Here is a 22,000-nt window from a genome sequence, read left to right as displayed (position 1 = left end):
AACTTTGGAACTCTGATTATTTAATGAAAAAAATCATAATTTAGGTGATTTATATGTGCATTTAACAAATTATTAATTTGTGTACTACTTCCAGAAAATGTCTGTGTGTTGAATGACAAAATGTCACTTTAATCAACAACATGCTTCCATCTCCACATTCTGCTCCCTGTTACTTTGTCATAATAACTGTCTCTGATATTTTTATGATCGAGCCTCTTCACACTGATAAAAAGCATCATTTTGTGGCAGCGGGACACGATGAGGGGTTGAGAGCATGTGATATTTAAACAAATTGCTCTGTTTGTTGCTTACAGGCTGAGACTGTGAAGTTAAATATAGCTTTGTAGTCTAGAATTTGCCCATCATTGCTGATGATCCGTTTAAAGGGCAAACCAACAGGGGATTCTTCTGTTGTAGGTTAGAAAAGTTCATCTGAATGCCTCTTTTATTTGTGCCAGAAACGTTAAAAGTTGCTTCACCTCAGGCGATGCTTTTTAGGGTGGATTTTCTTTCATGCACAACTTTTACTTTTACCCAAAGTTAAAAGGTTGGGTGGATGAATGTGGAAGTAAAGCTGTGTTTTTGTTCCTCACATAAAAAACAAATCCCATGTTTTGTTCCTGTTCAAACTCACCTGAATCAAATGAAAGTCTTGTTACCAAGGTGTCTGCAGAGCTTGGTGAGGTCCAGTTTAGTTTCATCCTTCATCCATTATTATTCATGTACTCCATAACTACAAAATTTTCAAAATGTTGCATTGGTTGATGCGTTTATTAACCAAATATTGGGAGATTTTATGAGTTTGCATGTATTGGATATGAAAAAATATATACTATGTTTCCATATTTGGGTAGCCAGTCATTGATTAGAGTCAATCAAGGAAAACCTTGTCGATTTGGATAGCGAGCTGATTGATTTATGCTTTTTTGCATTTCGTTCTATTAAAGGAAGTGTATATAGTCACTTTCCCCTTTGTTGCTCCCTAAACAAAGGGAAGAAACATTGCTGATGAGATTGTTTTATTACACAAGAAAAAAGGCATTCTGACAATGTTTCAAAGATTTTTTCATGGCTGTACATGAAAAAGGTCCTTTTCATATCAGAGATCCAGCTGACGTCATGTAATTTAAAAAAACAAATCTCTCCTAATGGTTAAGACAGCACTGAAAATGACAAAGCTGTTACAAAACAACAATCTAAGTTCACTTGATTTTGAGCAGTTGTTTCTCTGTTCTTAGAAGAAGCTCGGTCTTCTGTTTGGTGTCACACGATGTCTGGGTCCCACCAAAGGTCACCATGTGCTCTTCTACCCTTAATTCTCACAGTACTTGAGAGGATGCAAGCTGTGAGCCAAGTGATACAAAGAAAATCAGAGCAGATAAAGGAAACAGGCAGTTCTCCGGAGCCATGGCAACAGCAGGCCGGTACAATGGGTGGCTCTGAGACAGAAGCAGAGATCAGGGATGAATGAGAGAGGAGGTGGAGATGGAAATAAAGACCAGGGCAAGTTGGATTTGCAGCTTGTTTGTTGCACATCTTTACCTCGTTATGGCTTCTTCTTCTCTCCTCCTCTGCACCTCCAAAGTTCTTCAACTCAAAAGTGATGGCAGAGCACCACTGTAGCTCTACAACAGTAGCTGTGTTTCAATTACAAATGTGCAAAACTGTCAATATTCTGCTAATGTTGAAAAAACACAATTTTGCAGTTGTGTTGTTTCCATTAAATAAGAAGCACAATTGAAATCACAAGTGAGTAAGTTTGTTCACTCGATAAGTTATTAAAAACATGTTGCTCCATGATCCTCCAATTACTTCCTGTTGTTCTTCGTGGTTAGCACTAGTGTAGCAACATCCAGTGGTTGATTGTGACTTATGCGATGCCAAAAAAGTTTTCCACTACAGTTTGGTGACATAAAACAATTTCAATATGGCCAAAAAACCACTTAATCCTAACGGCAAAACTTTTTATTAATTTTTTTTTTTTTTTCAAAATTGCTGTATTTCCCTAAAGCAAATTTATTTTCCAAATGTCAAATTTCAGAAATATATGATCAATGGAAGCACAGCTACTGGTACAAACTTGTTTGTGTCCTCCTGCACTGATACATTACCTCTGCAAACTAAGTAAGTGCACTCCTGAGTTCATTTGCAGTTCCTCTTACTGGCTAATATGATGCTCCCAGTAGGGATCCAGGCTCAGACCGCAGTGCTGCGACCCAGCAAAGGGAAGGCGGTTGGCATACTGCAGCTAGGCTCCAGACTTCTCAGTCTATGAACCCCCTGAATATCTTGAAACCCTCCCTGAAATCCCCTCATTCTTCCCTGAAGTCCCTGTATTTCACTTTGCATACTCTCATAATGAGTCCTAGGCTCCCTGCGCGGCATGGTCGCCATGGCGGCGGCGGTGGCTGCCTGCAACGAGCGCGCCCCCGGTGGGGTCAGGCTGTTGTGGTTCAGGGTCATGTTGGACAGGAGATGACCCAACGAGTCCCAGCGCTGGGATGAAGGCAGGCGGATCAGCGAGGAGTAACCCCTGTCAGGGAACACGGTGGCCACAGGGAGCTTGCTGGTCTCAGATGTGATGACTGGAGGCAGGTTGGGGTTTTCCCTGGAAGGCAACGGCGCTCTCCGGAGTGGGCCGGGCTTCAGGTACGTCCCCCCTCGAGGGTCAGCCAAGACCTCGCTGTAGGGTGGAGGGGGGTCCTCCATCAGGACCGCTTCCTCATAGCAAGGCGGCTTCCCAAATACATCTGTGTCTGGAAGAGAGAAAAGTCTAGCTTAGAGACGGATCAGGCATAAAATTCCTCAGTATGGTTGCTACTGAATTATTTTAGTAATCGATTACACTGAAGATTAGTCAAATATAAAAATTTGGCACATTCTGGAATTTTATCATTTAACCACTTAAACTTATTTTTTTTAAGTGGTTAACTTAAATTATCTTAGTTGTATCTTTTAATGTTTTTCTAGAAAAACATTAAAAGATAAAACTAAGTTAATTCAGATCTGACTGAAAAGCAATAAAAAAATTTTATTGAACGCTTTATAATTTGCAGCAAAGGATCCATCTACAAATAAAAAATACCTCTAACATTAATGTGTGAAAAGCGCAGCTCTTTCTGCTTGATTCAACATCAACAGTGTAGAGCTGATCTGGTGATTTCTTTAACAATTGGGTAGCAAAAAGTGCTTAAGAGATAAGAGATATATATTTTTACCAAATTATCAGTAAAAAAAATCCCCTGATAATTCAGTTTTTTTTTTTACTGAATTATTATTTTACTGAATTATTTGGATAAGTCAGTAAAAATTATCTACTGAAGTAGATAAATATGTGAAAATAAATATGCAGTTGCAATTATCTGGCCTATCATCAATATTTAAAAAGCACCGATTTGTTTCTGTTTTAAATATAGCAGAAAAGTTGCCAAGTTGGCAACAGTAGGCTGAGTATTGTGAAACGTAGCCCTCTCTCAAACCCTTGAGATTGAAGAAAACATTGGTGGATAAGTTTGGGTTCACATGCAAGTATTGACCAATCATCAATGACCCAAAATTAAAGAAATGGGGCTGATCAATGTGGACACCCCTAAAAACCTCCTCCATCTTCCCCTCCAAGGCCAAGTCCCTAGAGGAAACTGAAGAGCACGTGGATCACTCTTCTGAAGTGTTTGTGATATTTGGTCAGGTTTAATGAATTGTTGCTTTTGAATAAGAATTGCTGAATGGTTGAGAGGAAAGCACAGAACCTAATTATGTTTGTTTATAAATGATGAATACTTTGTGTTGTACCAAACGTAAAAAAAAAAAAAGTTCTGCTGGACCAAATTCAGAGGACTGCAAATGGTGCCCCAAGATTGCTATTTGGAGATCCATTTGCCATATTGCAAGACATTTTTAATATATTTTTTTCTGCTTTAAATTTTCCAAACGACACTTCATGATTGCAAAGTGAAAAGAGTTTGCCTGAAGTGGTAGAAAATGAAGATTGCGAGCAGAGAGAACATGAGGCTGCAGCGACATCTGTGTGCAAACATGCTGCATTTTTGGGACAGCGATCATAAACCTGTTGCCTGCTGGGTTACACATGACAACATGTTCATCTGCAGGAACACAAACAATTGTTGCTCTGATCTCAAGCTTTCTGCGTCTTTCCTAAGCCTCCAGATTTGTTCTCCTCAGAGAACCTGCAGCACATCGACAACAAACTGCTCATTTGTTTCCATTTGTCTCATCACTCTACAGCTCTCCATATTCCTTTGGTCTAACTGTTTTTTTAGCAGTTTGTCGTCCAGTATTTTCTACGGTGCACACTCAGATATTCCCACGGCGGGAGCAAAATGCCAAACAAACCCATACCCCCAGTGCCCGGCTCGGTGTTGTTGATGGCTGAGATCTCCACTTACTGCTCATGAGTGACTAATACTGTTTATTATATACAATGGAGTGTAGTGAATGAGTGACGGAGGCTGTGATTTCACATGTGGGTTTTTTTTTTTCCGGTGCTCTGACAAGATCAAGAAAACAGTTTTTACTGTTTCTTTTTATTTCTTGCAGAGCTCTGAGTTTTTGTGTCATTGTTTTCACAGATTTTTTTATACTGTCCATGCCATTGGGACATGACTCGTTGTAAACTGGTCTTAATTTATTTTTGTTTGCTTGAGCCAAGTTGGATCTTTTCTTCCTGCTTCCACATGTAAATCCTGGCAAGGAGTGACGATGTACAACATGGAATTTATAAACTGTCAGGTGTTTAACAAATTCTGCTGTGCCACACTCATCGGCACACCTGCTGGTAAGTCTTTGTACAGGCCCAGTAGGACAGCACTTAGTCTGGTCCTGGATCATTTCACATGGTGAGAGCATAAGAGAGGAATCCTTGGCTAGTTCACTTCTCACAATGTTTCTAACTGTAGAGTCCTGGTCCTTTCTTATGTGCTATTCTTTTCAGCTCAGCTCAAGGGCTTTCTGCAGGATCTTATTGTGTGGACTGAGACGGACATAGAAGAAGATTGATTATTGTGCCTGAGCTGTGGTTGAAGCTTCAATGATGTCATTTGCAAAGGCGGCTTCAACTGTGCACTAACACTGCCTAAAATTTAAATGAAGGTCTGAAACCCATGCAATATTATTTTTCCTTTATTTTAATTAGCCATATGTCAGTTAAGATTGGAGACTAAAATTATGCTGCAACTCATCATCCATCTGGATGTTATAATGGTTGACTTCAACAAACCCATTTAAAGGGGCGGTATTACATATTTCTCCAGGCACATGGTGCCATTTTACAGCACAATAAAGTAACTGTTAGCTTATAAAAATGATGTCTATGTTAATTTTGACTTAAAAGAAATTTGAGTTGAGTTAATAATTTAACACCTTGAATTTGGGCTCTCCTATAAAGAGCTACTTCTCATGAAAGAAGTAGCTATAAACACATACTAATTAGCTAACACAGTTAGCATGTGTTTGCTAATTGCTGCTGGCTAGTCTAAATAAGCCGAGTGGGGTTTTGAGGCAATCAACAATTTAGTCTCAATAGGCCACGTCAGTCTGAATTTTCAACTTTATCTGCAATCAGAAAACAACATATGGAACAAAGACAATATTTTAAAGGGAGATATTCTTTTGAATGAGTCTAATTTTTGTGAAATTTTTGGAAATCAAACACGAGGATAAATTGCAGCAACTTCAATTCACATGATTTCTCTCAGGACCTGTACACCCAGGCATTACTGTTGGAAACTAACAGCTGTTTGCGGAACAGTTGCCATGGAGCTGAGTGTATTTATGGATGCAAATGTGTTTTGTGTGTGTTTGTGTACCTGGCTGCAGTCCATCACCTCCCCCGTCAGGGCTGACAGACACCTACAGGAACCCAGCCTCATTGTTTCTCATGTCGAACGTGCCGTGGCGAACAATACGAGCAGCTGCCACGGAGGCTTGAAATAAACATTAGCATGAAGACATCAGCAGCACCGACGTCAAGGTGGACGTTTGTGTCCACAGGAACAATCACAGATTTACTCTGATGGACAGATGATGGAAATCTCTAGGAGCTACTGTTAATAACTCAACTTCGCCTTATTGTTTGTGGCTCTGTGAAGTAGAGCTGCAACTAATGATTGTTTTAGTAATTGATTATTCTCATGGCTAATTAATTAAACAGACAAAAAAATTAGCACATTCTGCAGATTTTTCATTTAGCCAATTAAGCCTTTTTTATACACTGTAAGAAATACATTAAATAATTGTTTTTCACATAAGAAAATATTTTATTGCCTGAAATCCTATAATGTAGCATTCCTGTAGTGTATACTTAATCATTTGTAGCAAAAGATGCATCTCCGGATAAAAATATAATTCCATTATGTGAAAAGCTCAGCTCTACTTGATTTAACAGGTGGGCTGACCTGCTGATTATTTTTGGGATTAGCAAACTAAGAATTGGATAACAAAAGGTGCTTAATAGATTTTTTAAATATATTTTGAGCCTAGTGAAGCTAAAACTGCCACTTGAGTTCTTTTTTAGAACATATTTACAGATTATTTATATATTTACCATAAAATCACATGTATCAATATATTTTTTAACAGTTTTGGTTGAATTACTGCTCTTACTGTTCTTTCATCAAATGACCTTGGTGAGTGTATACTACAGTAAACAATTAATTGATAATGGCATTGAAGATGACATCATATACCAATTCAACAAACCCACTGTCATCTGGACAAAGCAGCCAGCACTGAGGATCAAGCCCTTTGATTTCTCCAGAACATTTAACATAATTCATCCTGATTTATGTTGGATCAACCCGGATCAACAGACCAAAGCATTGGGGGTTAACCAGGTGGTCAGGAGCCCCACAGGGTGCTGTTCTTGCCTCATTTCTTTTCACTCTGTACTCCTCAGACTTCAAGTAAAACAGATTGCTTTCATCTGCAGAAATACTCAGTGGACACAAAGGATTCGTTATAAAATCAAGAAAATTACAAACGACCCTGACCATTCTAGTGTCATTTACAACGGTTATTCAGTTAGAGGCTTTTTCAGATCCGCTGTAATACAGACTGCTACAGGAGAGCCTTCCTGCCCACAACCATGAGCATCTATGAAGAAGAACCTTGGACAGTTTGAGTTGCACTTAAATCCCCTTTGGGATTAATAGGTGTTTTTCTAATTTGATTTGAAAAGGCTGAAATTACCATAGCAACCAATGTTTTAGCCACACTCTTCCATTACTAAGAAGCTTCTTCTTTCTTATATTCTTCCATCATGAATCAACTTCCACAACAAGGCAGAAGGAAGTTGGTTTGCTCACTGTTTTCAGGCAGCAGCTGCACCCTTTTAAATTTAGATTTTTTCATCTTTTTCTTTTTTTCTTAATGTTTTTTCCTCATTTCCATTCCCTTTGCTTTTTTAAGGACTTTACAGTCCAATAACCTGTTGTCTTAATCTCTGTGAGGAAAATCGCAACTTCCTTCTCTTCTTCCTTCCCCTGCTGGCCGATTAACTATGAAGTGTTAGATATTAAGTTGTGAGGGCATTAATATATTTCTTTGCTGATTTAAACCAGCTCACTGGAGCCTCGAATACCAGTGCTGAAATGATTTACAGAGGAACAAGAAGCCTAATTTCCTCCGAGGTGCAGATTTCCCTCTTCCCCCTTAAACATTTGAGATCAGAGCATCTCCACAGCTCTCTTTCATTCGAGTTATCTACGACTGAATTGTGCAGCTTTCTCCCTGCTGCTGCCTGGTTACTGGAGCTCTTCATCAGTCTGCCTTGTGAGCAAGACTCCAGGCTTTTGTTTTATCCTCTTTGTGATTCTCTGCTCATTACACGCCTCTGACAGGAGTTTCTTTAAGTGTCTCATATCCTTTTTCTCTTCTTGTTTTGTTAGTATCATCCAGAGTTCTGAAAGGATTAGAAAGTCTTCCTTTATCAGTCTGTTTATTTCTGTTTTACTCTGTAGATAACCATGAATTCATCAATATTTAACATATATTTTGTCTGGTCGTGAAGAATGCTGAATGATTAATGATAAATGTACAAGTTGCTTCATATTTTATGCTACACACCAGCTGTTCAATTATTTTGCTACATCTCTGCATTTTTGTTTTCTGGATTCTTTGCACGCCAGACTGCTTGGGATTGTGTTTTTTAAGCCTGAATTCCTTCTGAGAAACAGAGTTTGTACCTTTGTGAGGAAGGGGAAGGTAAAGCAGCGCCTAAATCTCATGAATAAATTTAAATTAAAAAGCTGCACATTTCTGCTTTAGGCTGGCAGGGAAAAGGAACGTCTGAGGATTTTAATTTTCTGCTCATGATTTTGGTATGTGAAGGAGGGAAAAATATTCTTATGAATTGCACTGATTGAGTACCTTAAAATGACATTTGTTGTCAACTGGTTCAAATTTCAGCAGCCAAGCAGGTTTTCATTGAGAAAGTAATAAAATGCTTGAGAGGTTTCAGTGGTGGCATCGATGCAAATCTGCTCAGCTGACTCTACTTCCTGCATCAAATTGGGGTTCTGACCATGTTGTCGCTCACTCTGTCACCAGTTAGCATTCACAGCTGACGCACACGCCTCGGTTGCAGCTGCCATTATGACGCCCTACGGGGGGGGGACCTGAAACGCTCACAGAAACCAGAATCTGATTGTGCGTGATGCAGCTTTATTACATGTTTAAAGTTTAATCTTAAAGAGGCTAACATGAAGTGACGGTAAACTGGACATGTAAGGTTTGTGGGTGAAATTCTGATCTTGTCCTCAGATAAATACACCTAGCAAAAGTTTTCAAACCGCTCAACTTTAGGACATTTTGTCTCATTACAAACACAACTTTCAATGTGATGGTTTTAAAACATTTCCACAAAAAAATTTAGAAACATAGCCTCCATTTGCATTAATAGTGCCCCTCCTTTAAAGGGGCACTATTATGTATATTCCAGGGACATAGGGCCATTTTACAGCATGATCAAGTAAACAGTTGATATAAAAATGCTTTATAGATCAAACATAACTTAAAATAAATTTGTAATTTATTGACTTAAATGGGGCCTCTGTCTCTTTAAGAAGCTCCTGGTCTTTCTGACGCCTCGCTTTCAGGACAACATTCCGCTATTAACCCTTTAACAATTTTTTTTACCAGTGTTTTACTGAGAATTAGTTTCTATGATGAGCTCAGCAGATGTGCCGTTCCACCAGCTGTTTTCTAATTCCTGCCACTAATCTAGAGGAGCTGATTGGGAGAGTTGAGGAGAGGGATGATCTGTAAGGCAGAAGATGGCGGAGGACTGCAGCTCCAAAGTGGAGCTTTGGCTAAGTAGGCGCCACAAGCATTAAGGCCCCTCTGACTGGTTGTAAGTCGCCACACAGAATTTCTCAAACATGCATGAAAGGGAGCCTGGGGGAGGCCGCTAGTGTGCAGTAATGGAGTGGACGTGTTTTGCAGAGCTCCGTGTCACTGCCTTCATTTAAAATTTATTTGCTGCACCAAAGATACTAATTTTTTTCACCGAGTGAGTAGCTGGCACCCGTTTCTTCAGTTTATATTAGTTTTGGCATTTCACATTATGCCTAGGAAAGACGAAGCCCAGAAGTCGACTGCTCAGGCGGGCTCCGCTGTTAGCAACGAGACTATACTAGCCGCCGTCAATAGCCACAAGGATGATCTCTCTCAAGTCTACACACTCGTGGATACTCTCAAGAAATCACTGCAAGGACGTCTGGACTCCATTGAAGCTCGCTTAACAACCCTGCAGACAGAGCACAGTGAGATCCGGCACCTTTTGGATGACATGGACTCGGCTCTAACCTCTACCGATGCCCGTGTTTCGGCCCTGGAGTCATCATGTAGCGAGCTAGCGGCGGCTAACAGCCTTCTTAAAAAAAAGGTGGACAACTTGGAGGGACGCTCGCGCAGACAAAATATTCGGATTGTTGGCCTCAAGGAAGGTGTAGAGGGGTTCGCCCTGCAGAATTTGTCTCAAAATTTATCTCTGAGCTGCTGGGACAGGACAACTTTCCCAAGCCCGTAAAAATTGATAGGGCGCATCGTGCTCTGCAGGGCCGTGCAGAGACCCCTAGAAGGGCAGGTGCTCAAAAAAGAAAAAAGGGCACATCTCCCCACATTCTAGGACAGAATATTAACAAAGCCTCTCAGCTTTCAGAGTTTAATAAACAATGATAAATTACAAAATTGTGAAATATACAATCAAAGCTAAGGTAAATCTCTATACAGAGCATACAACTATGCATATATAAGATATTTTATTAGTAATTTCTTTCTGCAGGTCTATTTTGTTATAGGAAAGTATTGCAATATTCAAACCCGCAATTCAGCAAGATATGTAAATCAGAGCTGGTGGTTTAGCTCCGATTTACATATTTTGTCTTTACAGAATTACACTATTAAAAATATAAACAAGGGCACAATGCAACCTTTTAGTGTACTGTAATCTATATAAAAAAGAGCTGCCTGTTTGCTGCAGTGGAGATGAAGATGGTCCATTCAGGAAAGCAGAGCTGCATCAAACTTTAAGGTGGAACTGCAGAAAAAAAGAAAAAAACAAAAGCAAAAATTGAATTGTTAATGCATGTCACTATGGGAAAAGCCTACTGAGTTTTGCTTAAAACTTTTTTAAACATTTAAATCACACATTTGTGTCATGAAGTGAATTTCTTTTGCAAAACAAACTTATTTGTGCATGTCAGAAATCTTTTCTTGATATTCTAAGTTTTTGTTTGACTCAAAGTTTTGCTTGTGATCCTCACAAGAGGTCATGGGCAGGAGCCAAAATCACAACAAAAGATTTCTGATGTGTGCAAATAAAAGTTTATGTTTGGAAAATAACTTTTTAAGTTCACAAGACAAAAATTAGTTATTTAATTTTAAAAAAGTTTTTTTAAACAAAATAATTTGTTTTTTAAAAAAGAAATCATTACAATTCCAAAAGTTTTGATTACAATTTTATTTTACTTAACTGAGGTTAGTTTATTTTTTCCCATTGAATAATTGGGGAAAAAATTTAACTACATAGTCTGCGAACCCTAAACTTAAAGTCTGGGTTGAGTTTTTTCCCCTTCATTAATGACATACATTATATCTATCATGGTAATTCAGGGTGAGTTATTTTTAATTCTAAATGAATATCCTTGTTGAATATTTAAGTGCTATGTTTATCTAACGCCAGAATAAATGCAATGTACATTATGCAGCAAAGGAAATTAGAAGATCGGACATATATTCATTATGGAGATGATACGTTTTGGACGGGCGATGTGCCTCGTACACAGGGAAGAAGCTTTTCAGTTATATAGCTTTGCTAGCAAAGTCGTAGCTAGCAGCTAGCTAATAGCACAACAACAGTCTGTATGATAAAAATACTGAATCGATAGATAAGACCAGTTTTTCCTCACCTGGCTGTCTCCTCCCTCAGTAGTTCTTCAGAGTAAGCCAGACACAGAGGCCTGTCAGTGTCTGTTGTATTTCATTACCTCTCTGCTTAAACCGCGACTCCGTGCTGAAGCAGAAACGATACTTCAACGTTTTCCGTCATCTGACAAGTAGCAAGTCTACTCCACTTTATTTACCAAAAACGGTTTTTTTAATATATATAATTCACCAAAAACTGATCTGTAGTCTGGAACGTTCGCTATGCTGAGCTCCAGTTAGCCGCCTTATGTCACTGCGCGAGAGGCAACTGCGTCATGCGTCACGGGCAAAAGGTCAAAGGTAACAAGGTGACCGGAAGGCTTATTATGTTGTACAAAAAAAATAAAATAAAATAATTTTAGTACATGTTATTATGTGTCAGAAGAGGGCTTTGAAAATAATAATGCAAAAAAAGAAAAAAAAATTGACCAAAAGGGCACTTTGGGGCAAGGAGCAAAAAGGGCAGGTGCTCAAGCACCCCCAGCTCCCCCCTCTGCACGTGCCTGGTGCTCTGAGACCAAAGCCACTTCCTAATGAACGTCCTCGGATTATCATCGCCAGGGTCCACAATGACCGCGACGTGATGAATATTCTGCGGTTGAGTCGACAGCAAGCCCCGCTGATGTACCACGGCCAGAAAGTTTTCATATTCCCAGACTACACAGTAGAGGTTTCAGCGCAGCGCCAGGCTTTTAACACCGTGAGGAAGAGGCTGGTGGAGGCCGGAGACAGGTGCTCCCTGCGTTTTCCTGCCAAGCTGCAAGTGTCTTTAAGTGACACTGTGAAATCCTACCGCGGTAAAGCTAGCCGGCTCTGACTCCAGCCGGCCCAGCACACAATATACAAGTGCGCGGTCGCTCAAGACATTATGGTACACCCATTTACGTGCTGTTTTCACAATAAAAGCGCACATCCGGTCCATGTTTGAGCTACTCAAATCCAGCCGCAGCATTTGCAAACAGAAAATAATATATGCTGAGAAACTAATAATATATATATATATATATATATATATATATATATATATATCAGAAAGTGGCGACTAGATCTGATGTATAATTTCAAAATAAAAGCCTATCAAAACAGTCATTTTTATCTTTTTCCCCTAAGTTGCCGTGCACATTGCTGAGAAACTCTGTTTCCAAAGACTGCTACCACTTCTGGATGACAAAGGGACACCTCTAGAACAGAACCAGAAAGTGGCAACCAGATCTGATGTGTAATTTCAAAATAAAAGCCTATCATAAAAGTCATTTTTTTATCTTTTCCCCCTAAGTTGCCGTGCACATTGCTGAAAAACTTTCTGTTTCCAGTGACTTCTCTCACTTCTGGATGACAGAGGGACACCTCTAGACGACAACCAGAAAATATCAAACACATATGATCTATAATTTCAAAATTAAATCCTTTTAAAATAATACGTTTTTACTTTTATATACAAAAATAAGTAGAAAATGTAAAGAGCTGCCTCACTCAATCATCTTATTTATATACAGATTTTTCTATAATCTCCTATACATGTACTACTTATATACAAACCAGATTTCAAAACAGGTGTGACACTAAACAATTTGTGAATAAAAACTGAATGCAATTATGTGGAGGTAGCAACATATAATATTTTTTTCGCAATAGAACATAGATGGCAGATCAAAAGTTTAATCTGAGTAAATGTAACATTTTACAGGAGATATATGTTGAGTCAAAATTTCACAATGTCTATAAATCCCAAAAAAGTTGGGACACGGCCATTTTTACCACTCTGTGGCATCTCCCCTTCTTCTTAAAACACTCGGACGTTGGGGACAGAGGAGACGTCACTGCACCTCAAACAGGAATGCCACTGTCAAGGAAACAACTGTATGGGCTCAGGAATACTTCCAGAAAGCATCGCCAGTGAATACAATCCACCGTGCCATCCGCCGCTGCCAGCTGAAACTCTACAGTGCAAAGAGGAAGCCATTTCTAAGCAGCTCCAGAAGCTCAGCCGTTTGCACTGTGCCAGGAGTCATTTAAAATGGAGTGAGGCAAAATGGATGACTGTTCTGTGGTCAGATGAGTCACAATTTGAAGTTCTTTATGGAACACTGGGACGCCATGTCATCCGGACCAGAGAGGACAAGGATAACCCAAGTTGTTATCAACGCTCCGTTCAGAAGCTGCATCATTGATGGTATGGGGTTGCATGAGTGCTTGTGGCCTGGGCAGCTTGCATGTCTGGAAAGGCACCGTTAATGCAGAGAACTATGTTCAGGTTCTAGAACAACATATGCTCCCATCTAGACTTCATCTCTTTCAGGGAAGACCCTGCATTTTTCAACAACATAATGCCAGACCACATTCTGCAGCAATCATAACATCATGGTAGGAGAAGGATCTGGGTACTGAAATGTCCAGCCTGCAGTCCAGATCTTTCACCTATAGAGAACATTTGGTGCATCATAAAGAGGAAGATGCAACAAAGAAGGCCCAAGACGATTGAACAGTTAGAGGCCTGTATTAGACATGAATGGAGAGCATTCCTATTTCTAAACTTGAGAAACTGGTCTCCTCTGTCCCCAGACGTCTGAGTGTTGTAAGAAGAAGGGAGATGTCACAGAGTGGTAAAAATGGCCGTGTTCCAACTTTTTTGGGATTTATAGACATTGTGAAATTTTGACTCAACATATACTTCCTGTAAAATTATATTATTTATATTACTATTATATGTTGCCACCTCCACATCATTGCATTCAGTTTTTATTCACAAATTGTTTAGTGTCACAACTGTTTTGAAATCTGGTTTGTATACAAGTAGTACATGTATAGGAGATTATAGAAAAATCTGTATATAAATAAGATGATTGAGTGAGGCAGCTCTTTACATTTTCTACTTATTTTTGTATATAAAAGTAAAAACGTATTATTTTAAACGGATTTAATTTTGAAATTATAGATCATATGTGTTTGATATTTTCTGGTTGTCTTCTAGAGGTGTCCCTCTGTCATCCAGAAGTGAGAGAAGTCACTGGAAACAGAAAGTTTTTCAGCAATGTGCACGGCAAATTAGTGGGAAAAACATAACAAATGACTTTTTTGATAGGCTTTTATTTTGAAATTACACATCAGATCTGGTTGCCACTTTCTGGTTCTGTTCTAGAGGTGTCCCTCTGTCATCCAGAAGTGGTAGCAGTCTTTGGAAACAGAGAGTTTCTCAGCAATGTGCACGGCAACTTAGGGGAAAAAGATAAAAATGACTATATATATATATATATATATATATATATATATATATATATATATATAAAGAGAGAGAGAGATTAGTTTTTATTTTGTATTAGTTTCTCAGCATATATTATTTTCTGTTTGCAAATGCTGCGGCTGGATTTGAGTAGCTTAAACATGGACCGGATGTGCGCTTTTATTGTGAAAGCAGCACGTAAATGGGTGTACCATAATGTCTTGAGCCACCGCGCACTTGTATATCATGTGCTGGGCCGGCTGGAGTCAAAGCCGGCTAGCTTGAAAATACCTCACTTCACCGACTGATGCAGAGCGGTTTGCCAGTTAACTTTGTTAATCATTATACGCTAAAGTTAGTCTGCTAGTTCGATTAAGCTTTTGTGTACATTATCATTTATACAGTTTCTGGAGGTAAACACGGCGTATTGGGTTTAGATTACCTACTTGGGATTTTTTTTTTTTTTTGCTCTGTTACCCGGCAGCCTCCACTCTAGATTTTGGGATATGCCGCTTAGTTCATGTTGCGGCAAGGGTGAGTTTTGGGGTTTTCGTTTCTGCGTTGTTGCTGTTAAATTTTCTGTGTTTTGTTTTGTTTATTCTGTCAGCTGCTTTTTTTTACGTTGTGATAAATGCAGGATAATAGTACTTTTAAGTCCTATTAGTTTTGTTTCCTGGAACTGTAGAGGCCTTGGGAAGGCACTTAAAAGAGCGAAGGTGTTTTCACATCTAAAATCACTTTCATCTGATATTGTCTTTCTGCAGGAGACTCATATTCATCCAACTGAGCAGAGACAGTTGAGATCTTCTTGGGTGTCTCAGGTTTACCAGGCTAATTTCTCTTCCAAGGCTAGAGGGGTTGCAATCCTTATCTGCAAGTCTATTCCATTTATTTTTAACTCCATGTCTGCAGATCCGGGGGGCAGATATGTGCTTGTCACTGGCGAAATTAATTCCATCTCTGTTGCCCTTTTGAATATTTATGCCCCAAATTGTGACTGCCCTGACTTTTTCTGCAAGATATTTGACATTATTGCACAATTTAATAATAAGGACATGATTATAGGAGGTGACTTCAACTGTTATCTCGATCCAGTGTTGGATAGGTCCTCCAATAAGGTTGCTTCTTCTTTGAAATCAGTGTCTGTTATAAATAATCTCATTAAGTCACTAAACTTAGTGGATATCTGGAGGCTTCAGCATCCTTCCGATCGCAAATACTCATTTTTTCCCCCTCCCATGGTAGGTTTACTAGAATCGACCACTTCTTAATTGATTCTAAATTAATTTCACGTACAATCAGTTCACTCTATCACGGGATCTTAATTTCAGATCACGCCCCTCTCTTACTTCAGATCCACTTTAATCTTCATGCTCCATCGTTTAACTGGAAATTTATCCCCCCCATTAATTCTGATCAAGCATTTAAGGACTTCATTTCAGCTAAAATCTCAGATTTCCTTCTTTTTAATGACAAAGGTGATGTGTCTGATTCAGTTTTGTGGGAGTCATTTAAGGTGGTTCTGAGGGGCAACATTATTTCTTATCAGTCTTCGGTCAAAAGGGCCAGATCACCACGTTTTGCAGATATTCAGGCTGAATTGGCTGCTTTGGAGGACAGGTACCAGAATTCAAATGATGAAAATATACTTAATGCCATTCTGAAGATAAAATCTGAATATAACCACATGCTTGGGGAACAAGTTGGTAATTGCATTCGCAAACTTAAACAAAAGCATTTTGAACTGGCAGACAAACCTGATAGATTGCTTTCCAGACAAATAAAAGGCACACTGGCAGAGAGAGCTATTCATAAAGTTACTTCTCCTTCTGGCCAACTGTTAACTGATCCTAAACTCATTAATGATGCCTTTTTCAATTATTACAGTGATTTATACACCTCCAAGAGTAGTGCTACCAGCGCGGATATTAAAGTCTTTCTAAACAATTTAAATGTACCTGTCCTGGATGAATACGCCAGGGCACACCTGGACTCTAGTTTTACTATTGAAGAAATTAAATCCGCGATACGTTCTTTATCTTCTGGTAGGGCTTGTGGTGCGGATGGGTTTGGAATAGATTTCTATAAATGTTATTTGGATCTGGTTGCCCCTCTTCTTCTGCGTATGGTAAACTCTTCTGTGGTAGAGGGAGTGTTTCCCCAGAGTTTGTATGATGCTCATATCTGTCTTCTCCTGAAGAAGGGCAGGGATTGCTCTAATGTTGCCTCATACCGTCCTTTAAGCTTACTAAATGGTGACCGAAAAATAGTAGCCAAAGTACTAGCTACTTGTTTAAATAAACACATAGCTCATCTGATCCATCCCGACCAGACTGGCTTTATCCCCAACAGGTATTCCTTTTCAAACACTCGTCGACTCTTAAGTGTTATGTACCAGACCAACCTTCCTGCCTCCGCAGTCATTTCATTAGATGCTCAGCAGGAATTCGACCAAATTGAATGGGACTATTTGTTTTTGGTTCTCCAAAAATTTGGCTTTGGCGATAAATTTATGACTTTACTAAAAATGCTTTACGCTCAGCCCAGATCCTCAGTTCTGACTAATCACGACAGGTCTGCTTCTTTTTTATTGCATCGCGGAACCAGACAGGGGCGTTGTCTTTCTCCATTGCTATTTGCACTGGCCATGGAACCCCTTGCTATTTCCATCAGGAACCATCCATTGATCACTGGCATTTCAGACTATGCTATAGATAGTCCCATTGGCCTGTATGTGGCCAATGGGACGTTACAGTCTCTCTTTCTCCACTTCTTACTCTTATAAATAAATTTGGCAAGCTTTCCGGTTTTACTATTAATTGGGATAAAAGTCTTTTTATGCCTCTTTCAGATGGTCTGGACACTGCTTTTCTTAGCAATCTGCCATTCAAAGTTTCTACTAGTCATTTCGAGTATCTGGGGATAAATATCACAAGAGACCCTAAACTCCTTTTTAAACATAATTTTCTGGATTTAATCAACAAAATTAAATCCATGGCCGACATGTGGAGGCACCTTCCTCTTTCATTGATTGATTCATTGGTGCTCCTTCCGAAATTTACCTATCTTTTTCAAAATATACCCATTTACCTCACTGCTTCCTTTTTTAAGATGATAGACTCTATTATAATCCCTTTTGTCTGGGCTGGTAAGCACCCTCGAATATCAAAGTCTCACCTACAGAAACCTACTGCGGAGGGGGGTTTAGGCCTTCCTGTTTTTCAATACTATTACTGGGCGTGTAATGCCAGATCCTGGGTTTTCTGGACTCAGTTCTGTCCGAGGGGTGAGGTGGTTGACTCACTACTACCCAAATGGCCGTTGAACGAAAACCTTGCATTATTAGAGCTTACCTCTTCTTCCTCAGCTGCAGTATTGTTTTCCAATCCTTCTTTGTCCTTTCACTTGCTGAAGGATAATTTTATACTAAGAAATGCACTCAGGATTCTGAAGCAGTTAAAGAATGTATTGAATCTCCCTGGCTTGTCCATCTATGCTCCGTTTTGTCAGAATTCAGCATTTAAGCCAGGTAATATGGATGTAGTTTTTAAGCACTGGTTAAATAAGGGGATAGTTGCTGTTAAGGATTTATACATTAATAATCACTTTACTTCCTTCACACAACTACAATCAAAATTCGGTCTTCCTTCTAGCCATTTTTTCAGGTACTTGCAAGCTCGGAACTTTGTAAACAGCACCTCCCCCACTATGAAACCTTACCGGCACAGCATAGTTTCTACGAGCTTATAAAAAAAGCCCCCTACCTCTAAAAACCTAATTTCTCAGTTTGTTAATCTTTTCAGTTCATCCCCATCTACTAGGCATATAAAAGAGGCCTGGGCTTCTGATCTGCCTGGTGAGATTTCGGATGAGCAATGGGATTTGTCTCTTTCGAGAATCAAGACCTGTTCCATTAACTCTAGACTGCAACTTATTCAATTCAAAGTTATCCATCGGCTGCACTTTTCTAAAACTAAACTCAATAGGCTATTCCCCTGCGTCTCACTAAAATGCGACAAATGTAAATTAGATGATGGGACCCTGGGTCACATGTTTTGCTCTTGTCCTAAACTAATGGACTTCTGGTGCAGGATTTTTGAATTTTATAGCAACGCTTATGGCAAGCCTCTATGTCCGGATAGGCATTTGATCATTTTGGGTTGCTCTAAATCCTCTCTTGCTCTTCCCATGTCCCTACAACAGCCTCTAATGTTTGGTTTAGTAGTAGCAAAGCAGGTTATTCTACGGGAATGGAAATCCTCTACCCCGCCTTGTTTTAAGAAATGGCTTAATGACATGGTGTCCTGTATCTATCTTGAGGAAATTCGATACTCTTTGTCTGACAATCATCAGAAGTTCCTGGATGTGTGGGGTCCTTTCAATAGATACATATAAAATAATAGGCTAAAATAACCGTCGTTTACATCTGGACCTGTATTTTCTAATAATTTATTTTACTCATTTACCGTTTCGTCATTTTTATTGTGATTATAACTTGTTTTCATATTTTCTTGTTATTCTATATTCTATGGTGAGCTGTTTGATTCAATGCCTTCAGAAATGTCTGTTACTCGCTTGGACTCTGCCTCATGCTTGGTAACACTCTACAATCTGATGTGCACTTATTTTATCCTCTTATGAGACCCTTTGTTAGCTGACAGTGTTTTGATTGTTCTGTCTTGTGGATTTTTGTTTTGATGAATTTGGTTAGTTTTTTTTTTATCCTTGATGTTTCGTCTTCTAATTTGTCTGTTTATTCTTGAAAATCATAAATAAATATTTAAAAAAAACATGCATGAAAGAATCAAAGCAACACTCTATATGTACATTTGATGAGGAAATAAAATTATGATATGATGTAAAGTTCAAAAGATCTGATTTTACTCTTAAAGTGGTTGGGGACCAAAATTGCAACAACTGTTACATTTTCAGCTGCTGTGCTCTGCTTTCACACTGCACTATGTCAAATGAACCAATAGCTTTTCTTCGCCTGTGAGGGCACTGCATCAAGAAGTACTGCGGGAAACAACATGAAAATCTCTAGAGAAGACACTGCACACAATTTTCTTTATCTCTAAGTGTAAAAAAAAAACGGAGTAGTTTCCGATTTTCGCAGGCGTAGGATTTCTCTAGTCATTGGTAAAAGACACACAGGCCATTTCTCCCACTAGCTCTAGACTTGTAGCGGTCTCCGTTTTGGTTGCCATTCACATATGCATTCAAACTGCACCAGAGTTCACTTCCACCAAACCAAGACCCGAGCTTTTTGGCGAACCAGAGTTCACTTTTTTGGCATTTACACCTCCTCAAACAAACCAGACTTTCCAGACAAATGAGCTAGAGTTCAAGTAATGTGGACTAAACACGTTGTGAATCTAGCCTAAGAGAGCTGTGCTGAAACAAATTTCTGGACATAAAACATTGCTTTTAAGTTCTCACTCATGTCACTCCTTGAAACATTACCTGGCATGCTGACCCAGTTGGCTTGTGGCATCGGATGAGGAACCAGCAGAGCGACGGGTGCCGCCAGCGTCTGGGGAGGGCTGATCTGCGGTGGCGGCTCCCTTTGCACCTGTGGAGGCTGCGGCGGTGGCGGCGCCGATGGGTATCGATGAGCAGAAAGCGGCTCCATCTCCACAGCCCGCAAACATTGTTCTCTGAGTCTGTCCTCTCTGTGCCGCTTCAGCCGGCGCTGTAAAAAGCTGCAGAAGCAGCACAGCATGACGATGAGGGCCCAGACCAACCAGAAGCCAGTGAAACAGGCCAGGAAGGTGTAGGTTCCCTGGGACATCACCATGGCGGTGACAAGAAGAGTAGTGACTTCTCCGCCCAAGGAGATAAAAAATGTTTTTAGGAGATAAAAAAATGTTCTTCAAAACTTTTCTTCACAACAATAAAAAGGAGAACAGACCATCCAAGTTCATAAAGCTTGGGACAGATTGAAAAATACACCAAACGTCACATGTTTGAAGACTGATATAAGTCAAAGTATCAAATTAAAAATAAGGATGAATGTCTGTGATGAACATTAACATAACAGCTAAAAACAATCTGTTTTACTTTTAAATGTGTTAACAGCTAATCAAATTCTTAAAAGCAGTAGAGGTTTATGTTGCTCTCCTCAACATTCTGCTCTTTTATAGGGTTACAACTAATGATTATGTTAGTCATTGATTATTCGGACGATTAATCGGATAAAAAATTGGCATATTTTTAAGATCTTTAAGGATGTTTAAGTCTTTTTTATGCAATACTAGAAATGCATTAAAAGATGCAAATCAACAAATTCACTTCCTTCTTAAATAAGAAAATAAATATTGCCTAAAACAGCTTGATGATGTGCAATTTGACTTTTTTTTTTCTTTTGCATTAACTGATTATTAATTGAATAGCAAAGGAGCTCAGGAGATTTTGTTCTGTACAAAATTTGAACCAGATGAAGCCTCAACTGAGCCACTGGAGGAGTTCTGGGTAGAACATATTTACAAAGGTGTTTTTGTTCTAAATGTAAATGTATTTATTTTGTACAGTTTTGGCTTAATTACTGAAAATGCTATTTTAGCAAATAGCCTTTTTCTGTACTGTATACTCCAGTTAATGATTAATCAATTACTAAATGAGTTGCTCAGTTAATCATGATTAAAACGATTAATCGTTTCAGTTGGACTATTTCTAAAGAATCAAAGACAAAATCTGTCTTTTCCTCCTCGTTTCTGCAGCAAACATCCACTTAAAGCCCCCACAGCGCTCCGCAGGATCCACACGACTGAAAACATTTTGCTGTCAGAGTAAAAACAAATGGTCTTCTTTCAGGTTGTGATCTTTGGAGGGTTGAACGGAGGCAACATCCAATCAGAGGCGCCAAAACCCACAGAAGTGATGCCTTCATCGGCACGCAGCCCAACAGCTGGTCCCTTCAGGGAGTCGGGGGTCCCCCCCGCACCGTCGGGAAGCCGAATTCCTCCCCCTTAGATCTTGGCGGGACTCTTCATTCTCCCGCCGCTCTGCAAACAGAAAGACATTTCTGACATAGCGAGGAATAGAGGCAGACCGTTTAGCTGCTGGGATCAGATTCATGCCCACAGAGGACCTTTGAGATAAAATATCCAAAGTGAAGGAGGTAATTGGAAGCTTATGTCTCAAACTTATGAGGTTCAGGTATTACTTTTAGGTTAAAAACAAATTTCCAACAAACAGCTCCAGCACCTGAGAGGATCTTGGTTCTCTCTGGGTACCTCAACTTCCTCCCAGAGTTCAAAAACACAGCTGGTGACTGATTAACTTTTGCTTGTCTTGCATGTTTCTGTGTTGCGTATTAAACTGGTCATAATATTATAA

At 39.4% G+C, this 22,000-nt stretch overlaps 1 protein-coding gene across 1 annotated transcript in view; it reads right to left on the bottom strand.

The window, feature by feature from the left end:
• Positions 1 to 1,002: 1,002 nt before the first annotated feature.
• Positions 1,003 to 22,000, bottom strand: part of prr7 (proline rich 7 (synaptic)) — a 28,723-nt gene continuing 7,725 nt past the window's right edge. The window contains exons 2-3 of the mRNA XM_088012346.1: positions 20,126 to 21,666; positions 1,003 to 2,756 (exon numbers count right to left, since the gene is read on the bottom strand). Coding sequence (XP_087868472.1) covers positions 2,197 to 2,756; positions 20,126 to 20,459 — 894 coding nt within the window. The 5' untranslated portion in view covers positions 20,460 to 21,666 and the 3' untranslated portion in view covers positions 1,003 to 2,196. The remainder of the gene's footprint in view (positions 2,757 to 20,125; positions 21,667 to 22,000) is intronic.

This window comes from Poecilia mexicana, unplaced genomic scaffold (genome assembly GCF_051168715.1).
Source record: "Poecilia mexicana isolate PSO_F unplaced genomic scaffold, ASM5116871v1 scaffold_14, whole genome shotgun sequence".
NCBI classification, from domain to species: Eukaryota; Metazoa; Chordata; class Actinopteri; order Cyprinodontiformes; family Poeciliidae; genus Poecilia; species Poecilia mexicana.
The sequence above is the reverse complement of the archived record's forward strand: the minus strand, read 5'-3'. Positions and strand labels throughout refer to the sequence as shown.